At 38.5% G+C, this 25805-nt stretch overlaps 1 protein-coding gene across 3 annotated transcripts in view; it reads left to right on the plus strand.

Annotated features, from left to right (window-relative positions):
• LOC124255807 (death-associated protein kinase 1-like) overlaps positions 1–25805 on the plus strand; it is a 149178-nt gene that overhangs the window by 69219 nt on the left and 54154 nt on the right. The window contains exons 1-2 of one of the 3 annotated variants that reach the window (XM_046689741.1): positions 15989–17142; positions 17845–18634. The exons of the other annotated variants lie outside the window; for them this stretch is intronic. Of the exons in view, the coding sequence (XP_046545697.1) occupies positions 18365–18634 (270 nt within the window). The 5' untranslated portion in view covers positions 15989–17142; positions 17845–18364. Of the gene's footprint in view, positions 1–15988; positions 17143–17844; positions 18635–25805 lie in introns of those variants that run through there. 3 annotated transcript variants of the gene reach the window in all.

Below are 25805 nucleotides of genomic sequence, written 5' to 3' on the forward strand. Positions count from 1 at the left end.
GGATCAAATACTATTAGCAGACCCCCAAGTCCCCTTTGAGTCCCTTTATATCTAACATTACAGAGTTTCATGTTGTTTTCACCTCAAGATATTCCTGGTAAGGCCAGACCAATTTTATTTCTTGTTTTACAGATCAGCCGGTCATATTTTTTCAAGAATAAGAATTTTTTTTATAAATTCACCGCTACAAAATAAAGTCCTCATGTTTTTATTGGCAAAAATGTAAACTTTAAAAAAAAGAAGGTTTCATTGCTTTTTGCCCAATATAAACTTCATAAATTGAGAAAAATAAAATACTTTTAGTATTTAAAAGGAAAATTATTTTGACTAGTGATTTTTTTATTTTTTTTTTTTCTCTCCTGCCTTTTAGGTTTTCTGAGGACAAAAATCCGGAAAACAAAAAATAAAATTGGTCTGGCTTAAATAAAGTAAACAAAAAGTCATTGGTAAAAGGTGCATCCATATTAGATAAGGACTTTCACCTTTCTGATGATGAGGCTGTTATACACCTGTACCTGCAGCATGTGTGTCGGTGTAGGTAGATTTTGGTGGCATTCTACTGTCAATAGCATGGCATGGCTTGTACATTGCGCAGCATCTCAGTATGACTCATGTATATAGCTGTCAGCAGGTGATCAATATCACCTTGAAACTGACTTAATGAACAAGCCCATGTGATCATCACAGGTCATATGGTCATGTGTTTGCATACAGTGGCTGGCTGTCTGTTTACATCATTGCTCATGTGGGAAATAGGGTCTGCAGATTGGATGTTTCAGTTGGTGTCTTATTATATCCTTCTTCCATTGCATCTTTTGTTACTTTACAAATTTGTCTTGTGTTCATGTTTTGTTTTGCATTTTCACATTATACATTACTGTACATCTATTTTTGTATTGTGTTGTTACTCAGATTAATTGTTTGCTTTTCTGCAGTTTAATATGATTAACTGTTTATTAACTTTTGTAAATTTTGAGTATTATTTTAAAATTATTATCTTTGATAAATGATGTTTTTATTGTGAAGGTTCTATTCCTTGAGTGTGGTTTGATGTGCAATAAATGATATAGATAGAATAACATCAGGCTAATAAATACACCACTCCCCTGAGAACATTTCCTCATAAAAGTTCTCGAAATTAACAAACGTAACTTCTAATTTTGGCCAGAGAAAATATGTTTGTTTCCAGTTACCTTGTGTACATTTTAGAACTATTCTTTTAAAAAAAGACCGAGGTCATTTTGATGTAATTTACAAGCAGTGAAAGTTTCTTCACTTTATTAACAGGACTAAACACTTTTTTCAAACTAATATTCATATCACGCTGCACTCAGCTATATGTCCATCTTGACCCCCAGAAGAACCTACTAACAAGTTACAATAAGCAAGTGCATGTTTGTTTCTTCAGGGCACTAACACAGCCAGCTCTGAACCCACAACAAACTAACTCTGCATGCAGAGCAAGAGGGAGGGCGCCAGCATGTTGTCAAAGCATCTGAGCATTATAGTCAAGAACGCGCTAGATTCACTGGCTGACTTTAGGGGATTTTATGTGTGCTTCTTTAACTCTGAGTTTGCAACTGTTGTCTCTGTTGTACATAGGATTGACATCACTCTTTTTCTCTCTGTTTGTTGTACACTGAGGCATTCTGTTGGTAACACACTTAACATCTATATACTATTTGTATTATCTACAATTTGTACTATTTTACTATGGCATGGAAACATGATTGGGTGTAGTAGTGTACACTAGGTATGATCTGACTTGAAAAATGTGTGTTATGCATGGTACCAATGTTTCAGTCAGTACATACTAGTACCTTTACTAGGGTTACAGCTTGGTAGTTTTGCTGGGTTATATAGAGGATGGTGTGGGTGTGCATATATGTGATGGTACTTTTGCTGTGTTATATATGTGATTAGAGCAATCCTGGGTTATAAACAGAATATATGTAATAAATCTACCTATCCGGTGTTATATAGAACTATGCTAAGCTGTACAATGAGGTGCAAATGTTTCATGGTAATACATGATACATATGAGTTATACAGTAGGGTTCCTTTTCTGGAATATGGAATGATACCTTTGCTCGGGTAATCCAGGATTTCACCAGATGGAAAATTCACGGCATTTAATACCAGTTACTTAAAACTCAACCTCAAGCGAGGTTTGACTGTATGTATGTTTTTCTTGACAACAAACCACCAGTCCTAAGGGAAGTTTGGCATATCCAAGGTTTTGATGGCTACATTCAAGATGATATTGTTACATTTTACTAATGAACAGAATATAGACTGTGTCCACCATACTGTGTCCTCCATCGACTGAATGTTTACTCAGGTTGTATGCAACTAAGAAATGTAAGTCCAGTCTGCACAAACATACCACAAGGAAGCAAGAACATGTATATATTCTGACTTGGGGATTTCATAATAATATTCATTGTATCAAAATCTTGACAAGAAATATAAGGTCCCTATAAGAGATAAATTACTTAATATTATGGATCACTACCATGATTTCATTACTTTACAGGACCATGTTATTTCCTGTAAGGGCCCTTAAAATCAGTAGGTGGGTGTCCTCTAGTTTGTAGGTCATTGTTACACCCTGACTACTACCACTGTCTTGGAATACAAGGGGGGACATGCTTTATTGACAAGCAGACTAATAGACTATTCTGTATCTATACAGTGACCCTAGACAGAGGAACTGGTTTGCATCTATGGAGACCCCATACACAAGGACTGGGATTTATCTGTGGCTTTCAAACCTGTTAGTTCAATGATATCAAAATGTCATTCTGTAGACATAATGACAGTAGTAATTAGAAGTGGTCAGTCAAGTATAGTGTGACTTTGTGGTGACTTGACAGCAGGTAGAGAACAGGGGGTGTGAGTGCTATCATGGGCTGGATCTTTCCTCACCTGTAACAGAAAGCTACTTGGAAGGAATTCAGGTACAGGAATAACCATAAAAGTTGTTTCAACTCTTTCAATGTACCTGGTTTTACTTGTGTTTCATGAACTCCGGTTATCATCTGAGTATTTCTTCATTGTTACTGATGCAGATCCAAGATATGCGGTAGATGCATTGTGGACAGCAGCGATACGGAGACAATACCTTCTTATGCAAGTTTGCCCTTGTTCACATTTAATGAGATGTATATGAACAAATCATTGTAGCCATCAACCCATGCACAACACTGTTGGCAATAAAACACCACATGAACGTGGAGGTTTTGCTTGTTTGGATGTTGCCTTTCACACTTTCCATTTCATGTTTTATGTAAAGAGCATCTGCCAGACACATGCTCAGTTGAGAGGTTTAGTGTTCCACTGCTCAGCTAAATAGACTGAGCTTCTTGTAATTACTCTGTCACATACAGAAGGCTGCTGGTGCAGTCTACAAACATTTCATTATATAGGATGGCTCATATGTACATGGTTGTGTATAAGTATAACGGAACTTAGATCATCATTTCAGTGTAACAGTCATATTGAAGATATGGCAAGTTTATTGTTACCAAGGAATAAACTGGTTGATGAAGGTGATAATACTGGTTAACCCGTCCTCAAGGAAGATGGTACAGGTGTCATGGGGGGAAGAACTCAGCCTCCATTGAACTTATATCAGAGCTAAACAAATCTGGTTGGAGAAAAGCATGATTCTAGTCAAGTCACTAACAAAGAACTTTTATGTCCTGCTAGATGACTATACTTTTAATTATATTTGCCTACTATTTACTGGGTTAAATTAAATGATTGAGTTTTGTTTTAACCTGCTTTTAGCAGTCATTGTCATGGAAAAGTGCTTTACACATTGTACCCAGGTGGGGGAGAAAACTTGGGCCTGGAGCATTATAGTCCAGTGCTGTAGTCGTCACTGGGCTACGCCACCACCCCTCAAGATGCAATCTCCCATAGTGTAGTGGGGCCACCACCCCTCAAGATGCAATCTCCCATAGTGTAGTGGGGCCACCACCCCTCAAGATGCAATCTCCCATAGTGTAGTTGGGCCACCACCCCTCAAGATGCAATCTCCCATAGTGTAGTGGGGCCACCACCCCTCAAGATGCAATCTCCCATAGTGTAGTTGGGCCACCACCCCTCAAGGGCCACCAGTGGGGCCACCACCCCTCAAGATGCAATCTCCCATAGTGTAGTGGGGCCACCACCCCTCAAGATGCAATCTCCCCATAGTGTAGTGGGGCCACCACCCCTCAAGATGCAATCTCCCATAGTGTAGTGGGGCCACCACCCCTCAAGATGCAATCTCCCATAGTGTAGTGGGGCCACCACCCCTCAAGATGCAATCTCCCATAGTGTAGTGGGGCCACCACCCCTCAAGATGCAATCTCCCATAGTGTAGTGGGGCCACCACCCCTCAAGATGCAATCTCCCATAGTGTAGTGGGTAATGATATCACAGCATGTTTACGTGTCAGATGATAGCTGGCCACTGCTGGATGTCTATGGGGGTCTTTATCAGATGTATATTGTGCTCATCTTGACAAAAGGCCCACGAGTGACAGGTTGAGATATTAGTTTCTCATGGGCATGACTAAACATCTTGATTGTATTGGAGTGTTAATATAGGCAAACCTCACACATTGAAATGGCTTACAGACATACAAGTATCTACACACCATCATCTGGTTATCACTGCCTCCTATTATGACTGTCCAGAGGAATCTCCGGGTCACAATAGGTTATGTCCGTCATACTAGGGACATTGTAGGCCAGGTGACTTGACTGATTGCATGTCATAATACCTGGATGTTGTTGGATGATGCTCATAACATCAGTCACCAGGCTGTGTGGTTCAGGCTAGTAACTCTTCTGCCCTTCACCAGTCACTACTGAGTGAGTTGTTGAGTTATCTTCCATTAATGCTATTTACATAAGGTCAGGATTAATGTACAAAACTTGTAGATGAAACTCAATGTGCATGTATAAAACCCAATACTTTTAATTAGTATTCACTAAATAAAGGATAAGATGTAGCTCTGAAACATTGTTTCAAACAATAAAGTACTTGTTATCGATAAATAGTCTCATGTCCTATCAAAGATTCAGTCTTTTAATGGTCCAGAATAGCCCCAAAGAAACCAAAACAGCCCTTATATAACACATCCTTCATTCTTGTGGTGACATTGGGCCATGAAAAGGATTTGTCCTCTCTCAGTTCAGCAGGATCTATGTGTCTTGTCACTGGCCATCATTCCTCTAGGAGGCGTCCAGGCATATTTGGTGGAGCAGTACTCCAGCCTATTCATTGCAGATATGCTGCGTGTTAAATCTTTCAAGGTTGTACTGCAAGCAAGTTACTCACGCGCACCACTGACTGTGCACAACTGTGTTGGAGAACAATGACTGTAACGTTTGGTTCATAAGAACAATAAGGACCCATAGCCTTTTGATATTGAACATTATTATCTTTAAAAATGCTTAAAAATGGCAAATGCTTGATGTATGTGTTTTCGTAGGTCTGGTTTTGAAAAGAAAAGGTGAGGTGTTCATCAGCATAACTTCCTGCATCAATGATCTAATGATTCTGCAGTTTAATGATAAAATCATTTGATGTATTCAGAATAGTTGTAGCTTGACACACAAATTGCATTCAGACGCTTTGTGCAAATCTATGTGTCCAATATGTAATGGTGTATTTTCTGTGCCAGAAATGGAGACCTTCTTTCTGTCTGCTCTCTCATTTGTTGCTCTTAAGTATTGAGAAACCCACAATGTCCAACACTGAAATGATTCAGCAGGAATTCATATATATATAGATAGATAGATAGATAGATAGATAGATAGATCAGCCAGTCATATCAACAAAAAAAAGTCGACTGCAAATTCCAAGTGCTGTTTTCATTAAAATCTGAGTCCTCTATCAGGCCAGTTGTTCCACCCAGTTAGCACTTAGAAGTGCTTTATATTACAGTGGAATTGGACATAGTAGTTGTGACTATGCTTCACACAGAGTGTACCACATTTAGAATAATACAGCTGCTGAATGGCCATTGTAATATAAAGAGACTGATCTACTGGGCTACCCTCTTATGTAACTTGTGATAAGGGAGTAGCTCAGTTATTACAGCGTTTGCTTGTTACACAACATGCCTGGGTTTGATTCCCACTTCTGTACAATGTCTGATGCTCATTTGCTGTGTCCTCTGCTGTGATACATTTGGAATGTTGCAATGAACATCCTAAAGCCCCATTCACTCACCTTTGTCATGTGACATTGTGTATGTACTTTAAGCTTTGTCTATACAGACTGTGTATAGTTCATGAATAACTCTCCTCAGCAATGTTAGCTAACAAGTTTATACACAACACCAAAAGCCTCCTGTGGTTCTGTTCTTGTCTACTCAAGACTATCATGAAGTTGTGTATGTCACGGCTCTCTGCTACATTTTGTGTATCTGAAAAACTTGTCAGTCTCCTTAAGTATGGAAAACTATTTAGGGAGCATTCATGCTGGATGGTTTATGGCTTTATGACATTTTTATACACAAGTAAGCTCGTTTTTCTCTTCCCTAGTTTGCTTGTATGCTGTTTAGAAATGTCATATTTAGTTTTGTCCTTGCACCCCCAGAGACTGAAGTATAAGGACTCTTATTCAATTGCAGCAGAATAATTATGTCTGTTGTTTTACAGTTCCTTACTTAAATGATTAGATGTAGGAAGCAAAAATATTTCAGACTTATATGGAATTAGCTGCAGAGACTTACATGAATCTAAACCTAATAAACTGTATTTTCAGGGTATCTGTGTAGTGACTGCCAAAAGAGATAAGGCCCAAAAAAATAAATGTTGTGGTTCCGATTTCCTACATTTCAGAACTAGTGTAGGTAGGTAGGGTTTTGGGTGTTTTTGCAAAATATTTTTACATTACTCATGTGTCAGAAAATAAATTTAATTTATTATGTGGTGAGTAAAATTGTTAGGCTCAGCGGGAATATTTAGGGTCGGTCGGGAAATCGGAACCACAAGCTTTTTTTTTTTAGGCCTAACTGTACTTTCGATAAGAATTCTTTCTGTTGAAAGTAGTGTGTTCTTCTTCATTTTACTTACTTCCGTGGGATCATTTCAGAAGATGAGCAAATTCAATATGTGTACAATGTGTTCTCTGTTTACTGTTGTAAAGGTAAAGGGAATCTGGCTAGTTTAGGGCAATACTGTAAGGTAATCGTGACAATGGATATCAACATCTGTTACACTAGAACTTCTTGAAGCCTCAGACTTAAAACACAGACATTTAACTACACTTTGATGGATGAATTATGCTTATGGCATTGGTAATAAATGTGAAGTTAAATGTGTGACAGTTATGTAGAAATAGGACAGTTATTGATATAAATGTGACAAGATATGATGAGCGTTTTGTCATCAGATGTAAAATGATGTTTTATGGCAGTTCTGAAGTAAGAGGAGACTTGTGTAACCACCAAAGCATGCATGATGTGGGTCCTCATCCTGAATGTCACGGCCATTCTTCAGCATAGTTAGAAGTCCGAAGGTGTATATATGAGTCTTGTTTTACAACATTCCATACTGCTTGGTACTGAGATATACTGTTTGCTGTTTACTTGTGATGGATGCTTGTTTGCTACAATAAAGACATGCTGGCCTGGTGGTTGTTTGTGTCAGTCCTGTACAGCCCTGTGACAGCAGTGGCCAAACATGCAGTGGATGTATCAGACAAGTTGCTGATGGAACACCTCCAGTTCAACTGATCATCGACAGGTCCAAAGGAAGAGTACAGAGGTGACAACCCGGTGACCATCTTGATACATGCTTAGCATTTACACATTGTAAATTATATAAAGCCAATATAACAGGAAACATATTGCAACACATGACTAACTCATTTTGCAATGCTTTTAATATACCGGTAAGCAATGCTACTACCAAACACATTTCTTCAAGGACGTTTTTCATTCACATACTAACAGGAAATACACCATAAATTTATAGTCGTGGGATAAAGCCTCTCATGTTTTTGTAGTAGTATCCTTGCTTGTCTTAGTATACATGCTATTACTCATTCCTTTGACAGTGTTTAGTCACAGTTCAGTTTTGACCCTATATTAAGAAAATATCTCTATAAGCGTAAATGAAGCCTTGCCGGCTACCGACCTACTGAGACACAAAAACTCCACAGATAACCAAACTCATAGTCACACAAGCACTCAATCAGTAGGCTTGACTATCTACAACAGATTAAAAAGAGTCTGAAAAATCCTTATTCTCTAGTGACACCACATAAAATAACAAGTTGACTTGGTTCAAATTCTTGTGTTGAGATTGTCGTGTGTATCCTTTCCAAGTATGCATGATTTCATTCAGTGAATCTCGTTTACTTGATCACTGTCTACTTAAAATGTCATCTGAAACATGCAACTGTTGTCAGCTCTATGATATAGCAGAACTCCAGATAAGATTTAGCTCATGTGGGTACTGTACCCACTGTATTTTTTTGGAGTGGGTATTATGAATGTTGAGTGGGTATTTCATTTTCCGTTACCCACTGCTTTCAAATATGTGCGTATTTCAGTCATTTTACTCACCTAAGTATATGTCATTGAGTAAGTTTACTAAGCAGGTATGTTCTGCCTTATGTCATACCTAATCAAAACCAACTTAAATATAATGGAAATGATTTTAAAAAATCACTCATCCTATACTGACAGTACAACACTTGTCCTATACTAACAGTACAACTTGATAGCAATCAATGTCTTTTTCATTACGCAAGCGATTTTTATAAATATATTCCGTACGCATTTGTTTTAAACTTGATGCGTATCTAACATTTTAAATGCGTAATTGGTACGCAACAATTATTTTTTCAATGCGTAATTGGAAATTTTCTATGCATATTTTACCCGGATACGCAGCTTATCTGGGCCTCTGATATAGTATGGTCACTCTGCTTGGGCCATACTGTTTCTTGTATGATTTACAGAACTCTGCCTCCCAATAGTGTTGTTGGTCTAACTGGTAATAAATTTGCATTGATACTGGCCTGTTGGTGGTAATCGCGTAAATTTAAATAAAGGAATAATGTGTTGCCTTGTATTAGAACTGCATATATCTTTATGGTCCCTAGCCATTGAGCCAACAATGTTTCCTATGATCAAATGACCACCAGTCCACTGAGTTCCAGTAATACAAGACAAATCTTATGGATAACTACTTCTTGATTTATTTTTCACAACATTTCTGGGCTAGTTCTTGCCCCTTCTTCAGGTGGATAATTCCAGTTCCAGTAATTACTTGCCGTCTGCTGATCCTGCTGGCCACAGACTCAAGGACAAACAGGTTCATTGACTCCCGGATCTAGACTTGCAAACGTACATAACCTTCACAGATTACACACCTTCTGAATGACTATTACTATACAGAAAATATCAGGGTAAACATTACATTTTAGCTGGAGGACCTTGTCACTGGACAGAATAAACAATTTTGTTTACATGACGTGTAAGACAATGTTATAGTGGAAGGGACCCATTTGATGTGAGCACCTGTTCATTATGAGGCAGACACGATTATGAACTAGTGTGACAAAAATCAATACCATGTCGTGACAAATAAACAAGGGAGTTTTGTATGCTAGGATGACAGCTGTTACTGAACCTAAATTTCCTATCCTGGATTGAAGTTATTGGCAGTTTCGAGCAGCAGTGACCTCAAGGCTGTGTAGGTTGTCATACTGAGTGAATACCAAAATGATTTGATACAGTGCTCAGCAATGCAGGTTTTAAATAAAAACAATAGAATTATTGCATTTAGCAAGGTTTTTAGCTCAATGGGGTAAGAATTATTACACCAGAGATAAATCTTCTTGTTGCATCAGTCAGCTGTTAATGGTCTATTTGTGGCTTATTAACATGCACAAATTGTTTAAGTGTAGTTCTCTCTCCTTAAAGATATATTATGAATGTGACAGAGAATGTACTTCCTGAACACATATAGTTTGATAGCAAGACAGCAGTGTGAGGACATGGTTCATTAATGATCCACTGTTACGTAAATCATAATTAATAAAGCCTAATTCTTAAAATCAATGAAGATAATCTTTGGAATGAAGAACTAAAAAATATGATTCTATGAAAACTGTTTGCTTTGGAATCTTGTGAATTAACTAAAATAGTCCTTATTTAATCCTTTTTTCATTGTAGACTTATGCCAATTATTATTATTTTTCTCAGATATGTATATCTCGGCATGTTTTTCAACAGGCGTCTGCTAGCTGTATGATGAAGGCACCCTGCTGTTGTCAGAGTTTACCTAACCAGGCTATGGCTTAATTCAGGACGTTCTTGTCTTAACATGTATCAGCTTTCAATGAAGGACGCATGTTATATAATCAGGGTTTACACACAAAAAACACAACTTTGTTGCTCATCCAAACATCCTTATCCATCATCTGTCATGCAAGTGAACGTGTATCATCGGAGGTCATGTGGGGCACAGCTGCCAGTATGCATGTGTTTGCACGTGCAGTTCAGTCCCGTAGCATGATGATTCGGGGTGATATTGTGGATGATTCGGGGTGATATCACCAGTAGAATATTTCAAGAATGTGAATGTAGTGCATCAGAAACGGTTTCCAGATAGATGAATATTGACTTTCCTAATATGAAATTTTTCAAGCCTTTCCAAAAAACACATTTGTAAAAATAATTGCTCATACTGATTAATTGAAAGGTATTTAAATTCAGTTTCAGCCTTTCTGAAAACATTTGGTCCACACTGTTAAACATGATTGGGCAATATGTCTTGTACAGCAGACATATAGTGCTGTAGAGTCAGCGGCAATACTGTAAGTGGAGAATTGTCTGAACAATAGGCATACTTCCTGCTTAGTGCTCCTCCCCACCAGAATACCTATGGTTAGAAAGAACCTTCTTGTAACAGGGGAAATGTATAATACTGCTACTCAAATTATTTGGATAAGTGGCTAGTCTCAAAAGGTTTCTTGACCTTCTGCCAGAGCAATTCATATAACTCTCAGGTATTTATTTTCATTACATGATTGCCCTTGCTGTACTTGAAAGTGGAATCCATGCAATAAACGACATAGAACTTTTGTCATGTACATACTAAATGACAGTCAGCTAAAATGAATATTAGAATTTTGCTTTGATCTTCCTCTACCAATCCTCCCACTTTGCTCTTGGATAACCTACCGTAGTTGACAACATAAGTGGTGTATAGGACCATACAGTGTTCAGTGTTCCTGTGCCATTCTTAGGCTGGTGACAGTAGCTTTCCTGCTTTTATCTAGACAGTGACGCTAGCGCCCTCTGTGAATCTGATACATCGCGTGTAATTGAGGCTATCATAAACTACTTGACTGAGTTACGCAATAGTATTAAGGAAGCCAATGAAGGTAAATTGAGACTGACTCAGGGGTACCCAACTACCTGCCTGTTACAGTAGAATGATCCTAGTAAACCAACGCAACTCCGTATTGTTAAAAGCTTTTTCATAATCTTTAGATTATGCCATCATCACAGTAGGTATTGTCTACGTCGTTCACTGTATTCTCCATGTAACAACTGCGAAGATGGGATTGTGTGAGTGATACAAGGTCTTTAAACCACTTGAATCAAACTTGCTCTATCTGCAAATTAGCCATAGCCCATTTCCCCTTAAAATGGATGAAATCAGGTTTCTGGGTATATAGATGCATCTTTTATAGGCTGACTTTTCACCCCTTCCCATTAACCATGTGCTTTACACTACACTAAACCCTACATTAGCAAATAACAGATGTTTCTAATAAGAGACATGAAATTCTCGTGGGTAGATAATAAACATGAGTCTGGACTAATAACTAGAGGTGAGATTTGTCATAAATATGTTCAGCCAATCAGAATGTCAGATTGTGGTTGAGTTAACAGTAATATTTCAGTACTAACTGTTGAAGGAAGGATGTTCAATGGATACTGGTAGATTGTGCAGTCAGCTGTAATTTTATACAACATAACTGAAATGAAACTAAATGACTTGTCATACAGGGCATAAGGTATTTCAGTTTGGTACATTCCATGTTTGGAATACAGTGTTACTTGCACTATGTGAATACGGTATATCAAATATGATTTGTAAAGAACACATACAAATGTGGAGTGTTGTCTCTTGACCTTAGCACCTGTAGTCCAAAGCTTCAGTATCTATAATCTGGCGTTTTTCTCACCAGTGACTCATGTAGTGTAACTGGGTTATCTTGAACCAGGGTGAAAGTTTCACACTTTCACGTTCTATGTTCTTGATAGGGTGCTAACTGCTGCTAAATTTGGACAACTGAGCCCTCACTTTGTCTGTAATCTTTGTAAATGGAAAACTGATTTAGTTTTCACAATAAAAATCATTCTGAATTGTAGATACCAAGTTTGGGTTGCTGGGATTACAAAATTCTAACGTAATCTTTACTTCTTTGTGATTTAAGGTTGAATCTGTTGTGTTTCCTACAGTTGAAATGTGTATTCTTTGATGATGTTTGTTTTGTTTTTTGTTTGTCTAAATAGAGACTATATCACAGGACAGTTCTTGTATCTGGAATTCATGAATGCGTCTCATCATTTCCCTTGGCAACCATGGTCGTGATACATCTTATTTAAACATAGGAAATTCTGCAAGTTTGCGCTTTTGAACTGATGGACAAAGTAAACACATAAGCACTATTGATGGTAACATTAGAAGTGAGTTTTCATACTGACCAACACTATCATGTATGCTGCAGTATCAGAATAAAGTAAACGTTGAGTAGAACTGGTATGTGATGGAAATAAGTAAGTAGAAGTCAAACAGTAGAAAGGCCTTGGAAATTTTGTTTAAGCCATTACATACTTGAATAAAAAAGGTCCTTACAGATTCAAAGCTCCTGCTGACCTCTGCCTCCTAATGGATAATTTCATTAGTGTTGTCTACATGGCGTGAACTGTCCAGGGGGTGAAGACATGTTGTGTTGCCAGTGTTCTATGCTGGAACAACCTGCTGGAGGACAATTTGATAAGTCACTGAACCTGCTCTATAGATTGAATATAAACCTTAATTCTTTTGTAAGTCCCCATGAGAAAGTAAGCTGGGACTATCAAGACCTCGGTGGACACAGACAACCCTTTTCATATTGGATGTCATTAAAGCATATGAATTATGGGCTGTGAAATGAAATCTGTAATGAGCCATGGTGTATGTGACAGATGACAAGGGAACCTTTTTCTCCAGGGACCTCTGTAAGGGATTACCTGTGACCTATGCTTGTTGATAGAGGATCCAATTGCTCATGTAACACTTCAAGTTTTATGTGTGAATGTTGTTAATGATGTGTTTCTGCTGCTATGAGCAGTTGTCTTATCCCTTGTCCAACATGAGGCTTCGTCAACACATCATTAAGGACTTAATTGACGTAATGTTTTGATCAAATGTAAACATCTGTCGGATACAGGATATTATCATGTTTCTGTAAAATAAACATTACAGAAACCAGTCTGATATATTTATAACCTAAAGTCGTGGGGTTAAGCTAGAACCTGAGTCCTGAAAGGTTTGTAGTCAGCTGATATTTTATCACCCGCAGTTTCTTATAATTGTGCCTGGGTGTTGATTTGGTAAATCTAAAAGCAGACTTTCAATCCTCGTATGTCATGACCTGAATTTTGATAAAGTTTACACAATGACGCCTCAGAGCTGGTCAAGCGAGTTGGATGTATGTAGCCATGGCCTCAATTTCTTTATCAAGAGATAACACCTTTTATTTTGGTTTAGAATCAGTCTCATGCCCCAGTGACTTTATTGAGCCTGCTGTGGGAGGAAAATCATATGTCCCTCATGTCTATGGCTAGTTGCAAGCGTCTGGTTTAATATTAAAGATGGTCTATGGTCTGGAACAGGCTTGTTTTTTTAGGCTGAGCCCTGTAGGCTGTAGTGTGAAATAGTAATATGAGTGACATCTCCAATATAAAGCCTAGAGCTTTATGCATGGTCGGCGAATGTGTGCTCTTTTCACAGAGGGAGCATGCTGGTATCATTGAGTCTTGGTGTATGAGAGAAGCAGCCAATATTATCAGGTCTTGTTGTATAGGAGTTAAAGCTATCACTGTGAATGTTTCCCTGCATCTAGATTCCATGGTACAAGGAAAAAAATGATTCTTCAGCTTGAACAGTGGACTGGAAACATGCAATAGCATTGATCAGGACAATCTGCTGTGCCAGATTTCCAGGGGATGCTGGAGTGACTGATTATCAGTTGTCTTGTAAAGTAATGAGCTTAGACGTGTAAACACTCTGGCATTTTCTGTTGGTTGTAAGAAATTGTATGTAGTATTGGATCAGATGTTTTTAGGCATCTTCTTCAGCCAAAGAATCACAACATTGAATTTATAAAAAAGTGGAAAATGGTTAATTGACAAACAGGTTAGCAACAAAAGCAAAGAGTTTCATAACTATCAGCAAGAAAACTTCCCCTTTTAGTCAATACCACCATGACTGACTAACCACTGGGCCTGAATCAATGTGTCCACAGATTTGGATTATGCAGATATAATTTGTTTTCACACATATTCAAGCTTTTGTGTGATATTGCAAAGCCTATCAGTCAGTCTGACTGCCAATATTGAATATTTCCTTCCCAGGAGGAGCTGTTCACTGACATGTGCATAGATTAGTCAATAGATCTGTTTGTGAATAAGAGATAACTGACTCTACAGGTGTTGTTAAGGACTGAGTTACAGTGATTATTGGAAGTGTAGTATGTCCATCTCCATGGATATGACCAAGGTTTATCCTGACGTCTGCTCAGCCATGGGAGGGAAACTCACCATGATCTGGATGTGATGGAAATGTACCTAGCATGTTAGGAGGAAGAAGTGGAATTTGTGCGGTGTTGCTGCTGGGATTTGAGTGTTTAGGGGAGTCTCAACTTGTTCTAAAGTTGTGGAATGATCATCCTGTCACTCCAGTACTGGTGGATCCTGAGATTCTGGACAGTGAACTACAGAGACATTGAAACAGCAAGCAACAGGTTCTCTGTACTCTACTGAAATTGATCAACTTGAAAGAAATGTTCCGTTGAACATTGATCATGTGACCGTATATAATAATCAAATGAGGTCAAGTATACAGGGTTATTGATTTGTGTCAGTTCAGTGGATTTGAGAGCTTAACATACAATTCATGTTGAAATGTTCAGGAATTCTACTTGAATTATGCCAAAGTGTGCACCTACCAAGAGCTGTGCTTTATCAGTGGCAAAGTACTTCTGTGGTTGTATTTTTTTCTATTCGTTTCCCAAATCTTTACTTTAGCCTATGTCCTTTGTGTTAATGAATATTTAAAGCTTAAATGGCAGCCTTATCAAGACTGTGACAAAGTAAGGTGGTATTTTGTTCCAGTAAACTGAAAGGCTCACTGCGTCACGATATGTTGTTGAGGTGTGAAATATTATAATTTATTTGCTGGGAATTGTAAGGAATATTGACCCAGATTTTGGATTGAAAGAAATGTGGACCAATATTTATCCAGGACAAACCTCCAAACTTAAACAGTTTCTTGACTTGTCGCAGATGAATGACACCCCAATGTTTGATCACATCCAAAAATATTTTTCATTAACAAAGTTTGGGATCAGATGTCTGAGAAATAGTTCACTTAGTTATATAGATAGTCATCCACAAACAGCAATATCTAAATCATGCGAAACTGATAAGGATATAATTAATAACTGCAGCTTTAACTGAGTAGACATACAATGCTGCTTTGTGAACTGTCAGTAATAACTAACCTCAGGCCCAATTGATTACAGCATTTACACAATACTCTCAGATGTATATATGATCATTGTCTAGAATCTACCAGTAAAATATCCTATGCAAATACACTCATGTGAGAGCCTTGTAACATGTGGTAGCAGTTGACAGTCTGCCCACGACACCAGTTCTCACTGTACAGCTGTTTACTGGGACCTCTGTTCCGGCCAGAGGTGTGTAGCCTACTGCCCAGCTGACGTGTTGACCAGGAAGCATATAGTCCTACCTGGAATCTACCCTCATCCGCTACTGGCAACACACTGTATGTACCCATGGATCAGGTGGGTAGTGTGCTCTGTGCCTGAGTGGGACGTGTGCTGTGTTCACTGGGGCCTGATACCGGGACAGTGTAGGCAGCTGATACCTGTTTCGTCGTCTGCTACTGGGATACGATTCACTGGATACCTCCAGCCATCAGCTTTTGTATTGTACGTCAGATACTTCCATTGATGTGTAATGGCAGACGTGGATTTAAGTTCTTGTGTAATTTGTATGTAACTGCCAGAATGACCAGGTAATACTGACTGGACAAATGTGTTTTAGTTTACAGAGGAGCTAGGTGTCTGTATAACCTACCATTTGTTATATGATTACGGTATACAGGACAAAGTGTTGTGTTGACACGATTGATATATACCGATAGTGTCTCTGTTGTGTATGCATGTCATGTGTTGTTGCAGACGTGCATATATTCACTCATCCTGAGATATATCTGGCTACCTACCACATATGTGGATACTGTTTCTATCAACGAAAACTACCTCAAAACGATTCAGGATGCAGTTGACGTCGATAGGGATGTCAATACCGTGTTATTTTTCAACAACAATCGGTGAACATACAGTCCACCAGTAAAGATCGGAAGCCTGTGGTTCATGTTCAAGGAGTGGACCTCAAAAATAAATACTGCTTTGATAAGATTACCTTGCCCTTGAGAGCTGACTTTTCACAAATTGTTTGTGTAGAATCAACCGTGCTAGGTTGGTTTTGAGATTTGAAAGCAAGCGGATCATATCTTATCTAACGCTTTGACTGGAGTACTTCTGGCGTAGCTAACCTGGAAATTTGGTGTTTTTCGCAAAATAGGATCAGTGAAGTGACAGTGAGTCCTGTAACCTGTCGGATATCAATTTAATTGACAATCATATCATAAAATGGAGTGACAGTTATGGTGTGGAGTTTATGAGAGAGAGTACTACTGAGGAAACAGTGTCAATCGGAGGTTGCCTGGACTCAGCCTTCCCCTTTGTGTCCACTGTGGCTGGAATACATTTCTGATGGACAGGTCTAGATTGCACGTCATATGAAAAGAACAGGTAATGTTTTACCAGGAAAGTCAGACATGTAATTGTTAGAGGAAAACTAAATATTCAAATGTGTATTTGTGCTATGGGAAAAAACCATGTGGTAAAGATATGCTTGTGTTGTTGATAAGACGGGAAGCATGTAGGTTATTCGTTCAAAGTTTAGAGGCAGATAGTAAAACATGACATATTTCATGGTATGTTATGATGGACTTCACAACTTAATGAAATAAGTTTTTTTGCTGTCAAGCTGCATTGTATTGATGTTTACAACATCAAGCTGTAACTCAGTTCAATATTTGCCATTCAAAATTTCAATAGCATGACAGATTAATTGTCACTTGAGAGTTCAAAAGTCACCATTCGTAGTATGAGCATATGGTACTATCCAAGGTTATAGCATAGCAATGATATACAATACCTGCTCTACGTCAACCTATTGCATGAAAACGTAAACATATCACACCTTCCTTTCATACAACTTGTTCCCTTTTGCTGATATATGTACATATAAATTCAGCCTTGTCTGTTTTGAATACACATGTATAATAAATATAGTTCTGGTGAATATCGGTAAGCGCTAGTTTTAGGGTGTAACACATAACCTCTAAATGATCATGTGGTTCTGCAATCTCATTGTAACGAATGTCCCAGTCTTCTGCTTCAGTTCCTGTGAATGAGAATACATAATCACTGCTTGTCTTATCTCATCAGGGGTGCATGATCTGACAAAAAAGACCCGGTTTTAGATCCCACCTCAACTTACTGTCATGAGCCTTTGACAAACAGAGCAGCATTTGCTGGACATGGAAACAGAAGATATTATAACTGTGACTTTACATCTTCAGGAACACCCATTACAAACTTGACTAACAGTGGATTATACTAAAGTGGTAGCCCAAGTGTAGGAATCTGTGGTTTGTTCTCCACCTTGAAGGAGTCACATGTGGATGAAGTGGTCAGTGCCAAATGAGGGAATTGGCTCCCTGATAGAGATAACTTTCTGCTTGACCGTTCTGACCTTGCCAATTGGATGCCGACTGGTAAAGCTAATCACTGTCTCAAGCCACAATTAAACTGTACACACTACTGGATAGATTGGGATGTTTGGACATGATGTGAAAACTGGGATATCAACTCCATTGCTTGATGTTGGATAAAGCATACAAATGATATCGTAAGGATCGTTAGTGTTGCCACCGTTTGTAAATATTGTGACTTATCAACTGGCTATATGTCTGGAATATTTCCCATGCGTGAGATCAGTAAGCATGTAGAGGACCTGGATGTGCTGCCACACCCCCTGTCTTACAGTAAGTTTGGGGGGATGTACCACCGCCCGTGGTCATCTGTGGTGGAGCTACCAGTCACTGATACCCACAACTTCAGCTGCAACGTCCTGCACAGCATTGGGGACTACTACCAGCCCAGCAGAGATTCCGGGTCCCTGACATCCTTCTACTCGGAGGACTCGGAGGAGGTCACTATCTCCAATGTGTTCGAGGTAGGAGTCCATGGGACACAATGTCCACTTCAGGTTTAGAAATCATGTAACATCCCCACCCATCTCTCTTTCACTCACTCTTTCTTTGGCCGTCTGTACTCTGTACTTTGCTCTGTCCATCTCTTTACTTACTGTTTCGAAAACCTTAAGTATCTTTGTAAGACTTGGATGAAAAATATGTACATGAACATCAGTGACATTTTGTATGTAAGTGGACATTGAAAGTGTGTGTTCAGCTTTGAAAATAGCGGAACTAATACTTGAATTGAGTCTGAAATGGGTTTGAAAGAATCTGGAATTTAGGATATGAGTGAAAGGAACATTATATAGGTTAAAAAAATCTAGGTGTGTTTGCATTATTCACAAGCATCCTTATGTGTATGTACAATATTCAGACACTGTCAACAGCCTTTAGCCACAGGCATGTCAATATTAGTAGCTATTCATAAAGTCTCTGACAAAGTGTTACAAGTTTAGTGTGATAATGAGCTTAGTCACCAAAATTTCGATTTGCCATAAATTTATAACTATGCCATATCACACATATATAACTGGCTTCTATTTACCTTTCCACCTGACAGTTTATTCAATCTGTGACATTTTGCGCAGTTTACTGTGACATATATATTTGGCCATTACACTCGTATCTGTTGTTGCCATCAACTACTATCACGAACACATGGCTGTTGGGAATACAGGTTAAAAAAGTCTGCAGGATGAAATCAGCATCAGGTAATGCATGACAGGAGTAATGTACATCGTGTCATGCCAGCAGTGTAGGTATATACATCGTATATCACCAGGAGCCAGCTCTGGTCCAGCAGTGACAGGACAGATGGTTATTGGTGTTCACAGGTGTTCACTCTTGCACTGTAGTTTCATAGCATACCTGGCAGAGAATGCAAAGAACTCACTAGCTGCAAACAACCTCTAGGTACTAGTCTGTCATGTGAGTACACCTGTATCGAAACTCAGAAGGTTTAAGTATGATTATTTGTTTACAAGAACAAGTATAAGTTTTGTTTTGGAATCCTGTCATCGGCATGTGACTATGTCACATGACCAAGATGGAGGTTGAGGTTTGGAAGTGATGCGAAAGAATGTGAAAGCAAAAAAGCAATGTATTTGTTTGCTCATTTACTTGTGGGAATTGTATTTCAAGTTACAGGTTACAGGTTTAGTTATCAACACCTCGCCTTTGAAATGATCTCTCTTTTGTTAAATTACAGAAAGGATTTCAGTGAACCAATTTATTTCCTGGTAGTGAAGAAAATGTAGACTCTCCAAACTATAACAAATCTGGGCATTTGTTTAATATTTTCAATTCAGGATGTGTTTTAGAGACTAAGTCTTGTTAAGTGGTGATATGGATGAGTATTAATGTTGGACAATGTGCAGAAGTTGTGAACATTTAGAGTCTGATCTAAATGTTGTCCATCATGTCAGCTGAACATTCAGATCAATACATGGCCGACTTTCTAGCCTGTCATATGTAATTACTGTCAGAAATCAACAGCTTGGACAACAGTGATGTCGGGACACCCTGAGGTGTTCTGATGAAGGAAACATCAAGATATGTCATGTAATTGTTCAAACACTAGGTCACAGGAAATACTACTTCAGTACAACCATGAAATCATGACATAAAATGAGATATTTTTTATATTTTTCCAAAAAATATAACTGTTTCCTGCTTGAGTGACAGTGTGACCTCATTAATTAGGGCAACGGAGTACATCATCTGAACTGTCACAAAAGATCTTTGCAGTTTAATTTGAAAATAAATGTTGCATTCCACACCTATAGGGAGTGAGCCTGTTACAGGGTGTGAAGTTTGGCCCAGGTAAACAATCTCCTTGTCGAAGCCCATTCATTGGATGTTCAAGAGACAGACATTGGAGATTTCTTGTCTTTAATTGCTCCAGAATTGTCATTTTTATTCACAATGTGTGAAGCAGACTGAAAAACTTGGATATCTTCTTATCATAGCCAGTTGTTAGATACACAAGATGAGAACCTCCGGTGGACAAGAGTTCTATCTACTGTTGTAAGTGGTCATGTCTGTGTCCCATGTTTTCCTTGAGTCGGCTGGGGTATGCTTCATGGGACTATTCTGCCCATTCCCTTCCCCATGGGATTGATTCTGTTGTTTATGTGCTTGTCATGTGAGTGTACATTGTGTGACCCGAGTTTATCTATTTACATACTAAACAGTTAGTCCATCTGGTCTCAGAATGCAGCCATGGCTTGAATAGATGTAAGGAAGAATCACCCCATCTCAAGGAGGTGCAGATGAAGCATTATATGTCCTCTTGGTGACTGTACATGTGCTGTTCACTTGCAGCAGCAGTCCTCTAGTCACAGCACCTGAACCATATTCAGTTCCCTTCCTCTCAGCCCTGCCTGTAATGCTGAAGTCCTAAGTTATGAAGGTCTGGATTGTTCTCATCTGAATCTCTCATCTCACTTGGGTTCTTTTTCGTTTAAATGGAGTAATTTGTTTCTATCGAAAATACATTTCCATATATTAGTGTTGGTCAACTGCTCCTTGTGTTGGAGATGTTACTGTGACCTTATTGTTCTCATTCAGAAACATCCACACCTGTCAACTTTATACCATGTTACAGGTTTTATGTTGCGGTTCCAACCACTTTTACAACATGTTATAAATGTCCGGGTTATCACCTGACCACATGCATCTTTGATCTGTGTCACACCTGAGGGTTCAGTGTCGTCAATAAGCATGTGATGATTGATTTCTGGATAGGCGTGGAAGTTGCGATAAGATGGGTAGATAAGAGATGACGCTGTTTGCGCTCCGCCCGTGTCTGTTGATGTAATGGTTGTGTTATATCTGTGGAGGCCAGAGGAGGTGTCAGTCACCCCAGTAGTAGACAATGATGTATCGGATATAGACATGATAATGTGAGGCACTCATCTATGTATTGATATTAGGTCACAGGACAGTCACTGGAATAGATTGAATCTATATGACAAAATCTATATCCTAACAGAAATATTTACATTGCTGAAACACAACACTCAAGTTGAGTGCAATTTGAAATGCTGTGGACTATTTTTCCTTTTGTAATAAATATTTGTAGAGGTTAGAAAATATTTTATAAATTCAAATCTCAAAACTTGTAGTTAAAGTACATTGGAAACAGAAGAAAGTTCTGAATATTCTGTTAAGTTGATTCAGAGTTGCGGGGATCGGTAAGTCAGTATGACAAGTATGTGATACTGTATGGAGGGCAGAGCTTAACTACTGTAGTGGATGGACATACATGTGTAGAGAATGTTATTGCCACCTTTAATTGTATTGCACATCATAAACTGGACAATGGACTGCTCCTACTGACACTACTTACATGAGTTGATGAGGGTTGGACTGGGGACATGGTGTGCTGGGAGATCTGTAGGTACCAGATCATGTACCTAGTGTCCAGTTCTGTTTTACCTCAGGGAGTGCTGATTAATATAATCATGATATCATCAAATCTTGGATTATTGAACACTTAAAAATGTATAAAGATACTGCAGAAAACATCATGCAACAGATAGATAGTGGTTTTGGAATATATTTGAAGTCAGGGTTGCAAGTTTGATTCATCATATAATTATTGATTTGATGGAAAGTGACATGGTAGATGCAAGTAGGTAGTATATGTTTGTGTGCTTGCATGTAATACCTGGTGTTTGTATGTTTAGCTATAAGTGTTAAAAAAGGTAGATATATCAATATTTTTATCAGAAAATTCAACGTCTGGTCTATGGAGCTATGACAATCACACATTTGTTAAAGAGGCCATGCAAAATATTTTGCAAATACTGTATTTGCAACAAGGTGATGACCAATCTAAACCTTAGACACATTTGATTTTATTTTGGTTCAATCCTTTACTAAAATTGACCATTCTTCGCTTGTGGCGTCATTTATCACTGATGATTGGAATCTTGACCTAGTGATCTAGTGATCTGTACTATTCAGGGCAATGGTGTGTTTCCTTCAGTGGACATGTGTGGCCAGTGGTCAGTGAGATTACTCCCCACCTTCTTCCTCCTGATCCAGATGTCACCGCCTCCTCCCCTGCCTCACTGACCTCTCCGCCCTCACCTACCCAGACATGACGATGTCTTCACTGCCTTGTCCTGCTCAGTATCAGGCTGCTGCATATGCTGTGGTCTCTCTTCTCATTACAAACTAGGAATATCAGCTGCATTAAGCATAACAAGTTTTATCTGCCCTATATCGGAAGTATACACAATAGCAGTCCTAAGTTATTAGTTTTAACATATATATTTCAGTGAGTATCAAGGAACAGAATCTCTAGTTTGGTTGCTGCTGCAAACCTAGTCATTGAACGTGATTGGGAGTTTCACTGAAATCACTTGTATGGTGAACAGTCTCAATATTGCAAGCTAACATGTTCCCCCAAAGTGATTGATGTAACTATGTATTCACACGCTTGAATATTTGATCCAGATTTTATATTCATTGGAACTGTCGCTACAGCTGGAAGTTCATTCATGAATGTTTGGACCGATAACTATCTTTATACACATAAAAGGACATACTGTATGGTTATATGTTATGGTTTCATGAAAGCAAGTAGTTTTGATGGTTGTCAAACCTGAAAGAATCATATGTGGGTCATGACGCTGTCTGTGACCCACATCCACTGCTTCCACCCGTCCCAGCCATACACCAGCACACTCGGAATGGTTTTTAAATAGCCACCAATTCATATGGACTTGCAGCCAGTAACAAAAGTAATACATTCATTCAGAGTAAATCATCAAATCCATTTCTTCCCATGAATGATAATCGATGAATTCGCTCAATCTTTCTTTAATCAAGGCCAAGAATCATTTACATTCACGTATGATAATTGTTTATTGATGTGTTTATGAATGGCATGAGTCATTATAAGGTTCCAGTACTTTCTGCAGAGATGTTTGTATGTACTGGTTTGACTTTTGTCACATACTAAACAGGGAAAGAGTGTGTTAACAGGGATAATGTATATGAACAGGGAAGGGTGTGTTAACAGGGATAATGTATATGAACAGGGAAGGGTGTGTTAACAGGGATAATGTATATGAACAGGGAAAGAGTGTGTTAACAGGAAAGAGTGTGTTAACAGGGATAATGTATATGAACAGGGAAAGAGTGTGTTAACAGGGATAATGTATATGAACAGGGAAAGGGTGTGTTAACAGGGATAATGTATATGAACAGGGAAAGAGTGTGTTAACAGGGATAATGTATATGAACAGGGAAAGAGTGTGTTAACAGGGATAATGGAACAGGAAAGTGTGTTAACAGGATAATGTATATGAACAGGGAAAGAGTAACAGGGTGTTAACAGGGAAAGAGTGTGGGATAATGTATATGAACAGGGAAAGAGTGTGTTAACAGGGTGTATATGAACAGGGAAAGAGTGTGTTAACAGGATAATGATGAACAGGGAAACAGAGTGTGTGTTAACAGGGATAATGTATATGAACAGGGAAAGAGTGTGTTAACAGGGATAATGTATATGAACAGGGAAAGAGTGTGTTAACAGGGATAATGTATATGAACAGGGAAAGAGTGTGTTAACAGGGATAATGTATATGAACAGGGAAAGAGTGTGTTAACAGGGATAATGTATATGAACAGGGAAAGAGTGTGTTAACAGGGATAATGTATATGAACAGGGAAAGAGTGTGTTAACAGGGATAATGTATATGAACAGGGAAAGAGTGTGTTAACAGGGATAATGTATATGAACAGGCATTATGTAAGTGCACATGGTTTATGAGTGTTCAGGAATATATGTTCGAATCCATTTGCAATTTATGCACTTGATACCTTTTTCATTTCCTTGTTTGTGAATGAAACCAATTTACTACCTGTCAGAGTAATATGATGATAGGTTACTCTGGAATGTTTGATAGCACAGTGGTATTTCCTCACACAAGTATTGACATAAGGCTGAGTCAATGGGATAAGTTCCTTTTACAGGCACACTTTAGGAGGGTTAATCCTTGACGTGCTCTCATGTGACTTGTCCTAATTTGTGTTTAATCCTTTGCCTATTTGAACAGAAAAGGTGTGTTTGGAACATGCTATACTCAATGAAAAAATATTCGTCACATTTTGCCAAGAATCTCAAATGTTTATTATGAATAGCATCATTAGGCCATACCGGTTTGGATCTTAGATAAGATACCAAAGTGTTAATACCTTTCATGCTTATTGCATACCCAATAACATAATACTGCCTAGTGTATCTTGTTGAGATATATTCCTAACACCTATTCAAGATACTTCATAGCAAAAGACATGTAATGGTAGGTAAAACCAGTGTATGAAATAAGCCACAAGTCCAGCCAGACATCAGGGCTGGTCACCTTGAAAAAGTTACCAGCCCCAAATGGATTTAACCTAACCAGACACCAAGATATAGTGAATTTTCTCAGATGTATGGAACATATAAAATTTTCACCAGACCATCGGGCTGGCTAACTGTAAAGTTACACGGTCCCTAAGAAATCTAGCCCATCTCAGGCGGTTGGACGGGCCTTATTTCATACACTGGTAAAACATCAATGATAGTCTGACATATGTAGTATGTATTTCAACAAGCTGATGTTCAACCATTTGATGATTACATGCTTTGTGGGAATATTAGCCATTTCAGTTTATGTTCAGTTTAAATATGTTTTGGTAATTATCCTGAAAGTATATCTTTATGAAACATGACCTTGGCTGGTATATTTGTGTACTCTTCGCTTTTATACTATGTGCTTCGCTTGGACCTTGTCAATCTAAATTTCTACTGTGACCACTCATGAAATTCTCTATATTTCTAACAGAGACATGTTCTGAACGACACTAAGGTTTCAGCCATAGACTGCAAATAGGCCGAAATGGCTCTTTATAAAGGCCCAACCTTTTACATATGGGCTCCGATGGGTGCGTACACTGACCAACAGCTAAGAAAATATCAGGTCTATTGAAATCACTTTTCTTCAAAAATATTGGTGTAATCAGTCCCTCGCACATCTCAGTGGAGGAGGATCAGTCAGGAAGAGTCCACAGAGGTGTGTTTACAGGGGACCAGGCCCTTCTGACCACTGTCGCCACGGTTTTACTCTCTATACTGCTGACATTTGGAGCATG

Source organism: Haliotis rubra, unplaced genomic scaffold (genome assembly GCF_003918875.1).
Source record: "Haliotis rubra isolate DU_JTF1 unplaced genomic scaffold, ASM391887v1 Scf61, whole genome shotgun sequence".
Classification (NCBI taxonomy): domain Eukaryota; kingdom Metazoa; phylum Mollusca; class Gastropoda; order Lepetellida; family Haliotidae; genus Haliotis; species Haliotis rubra.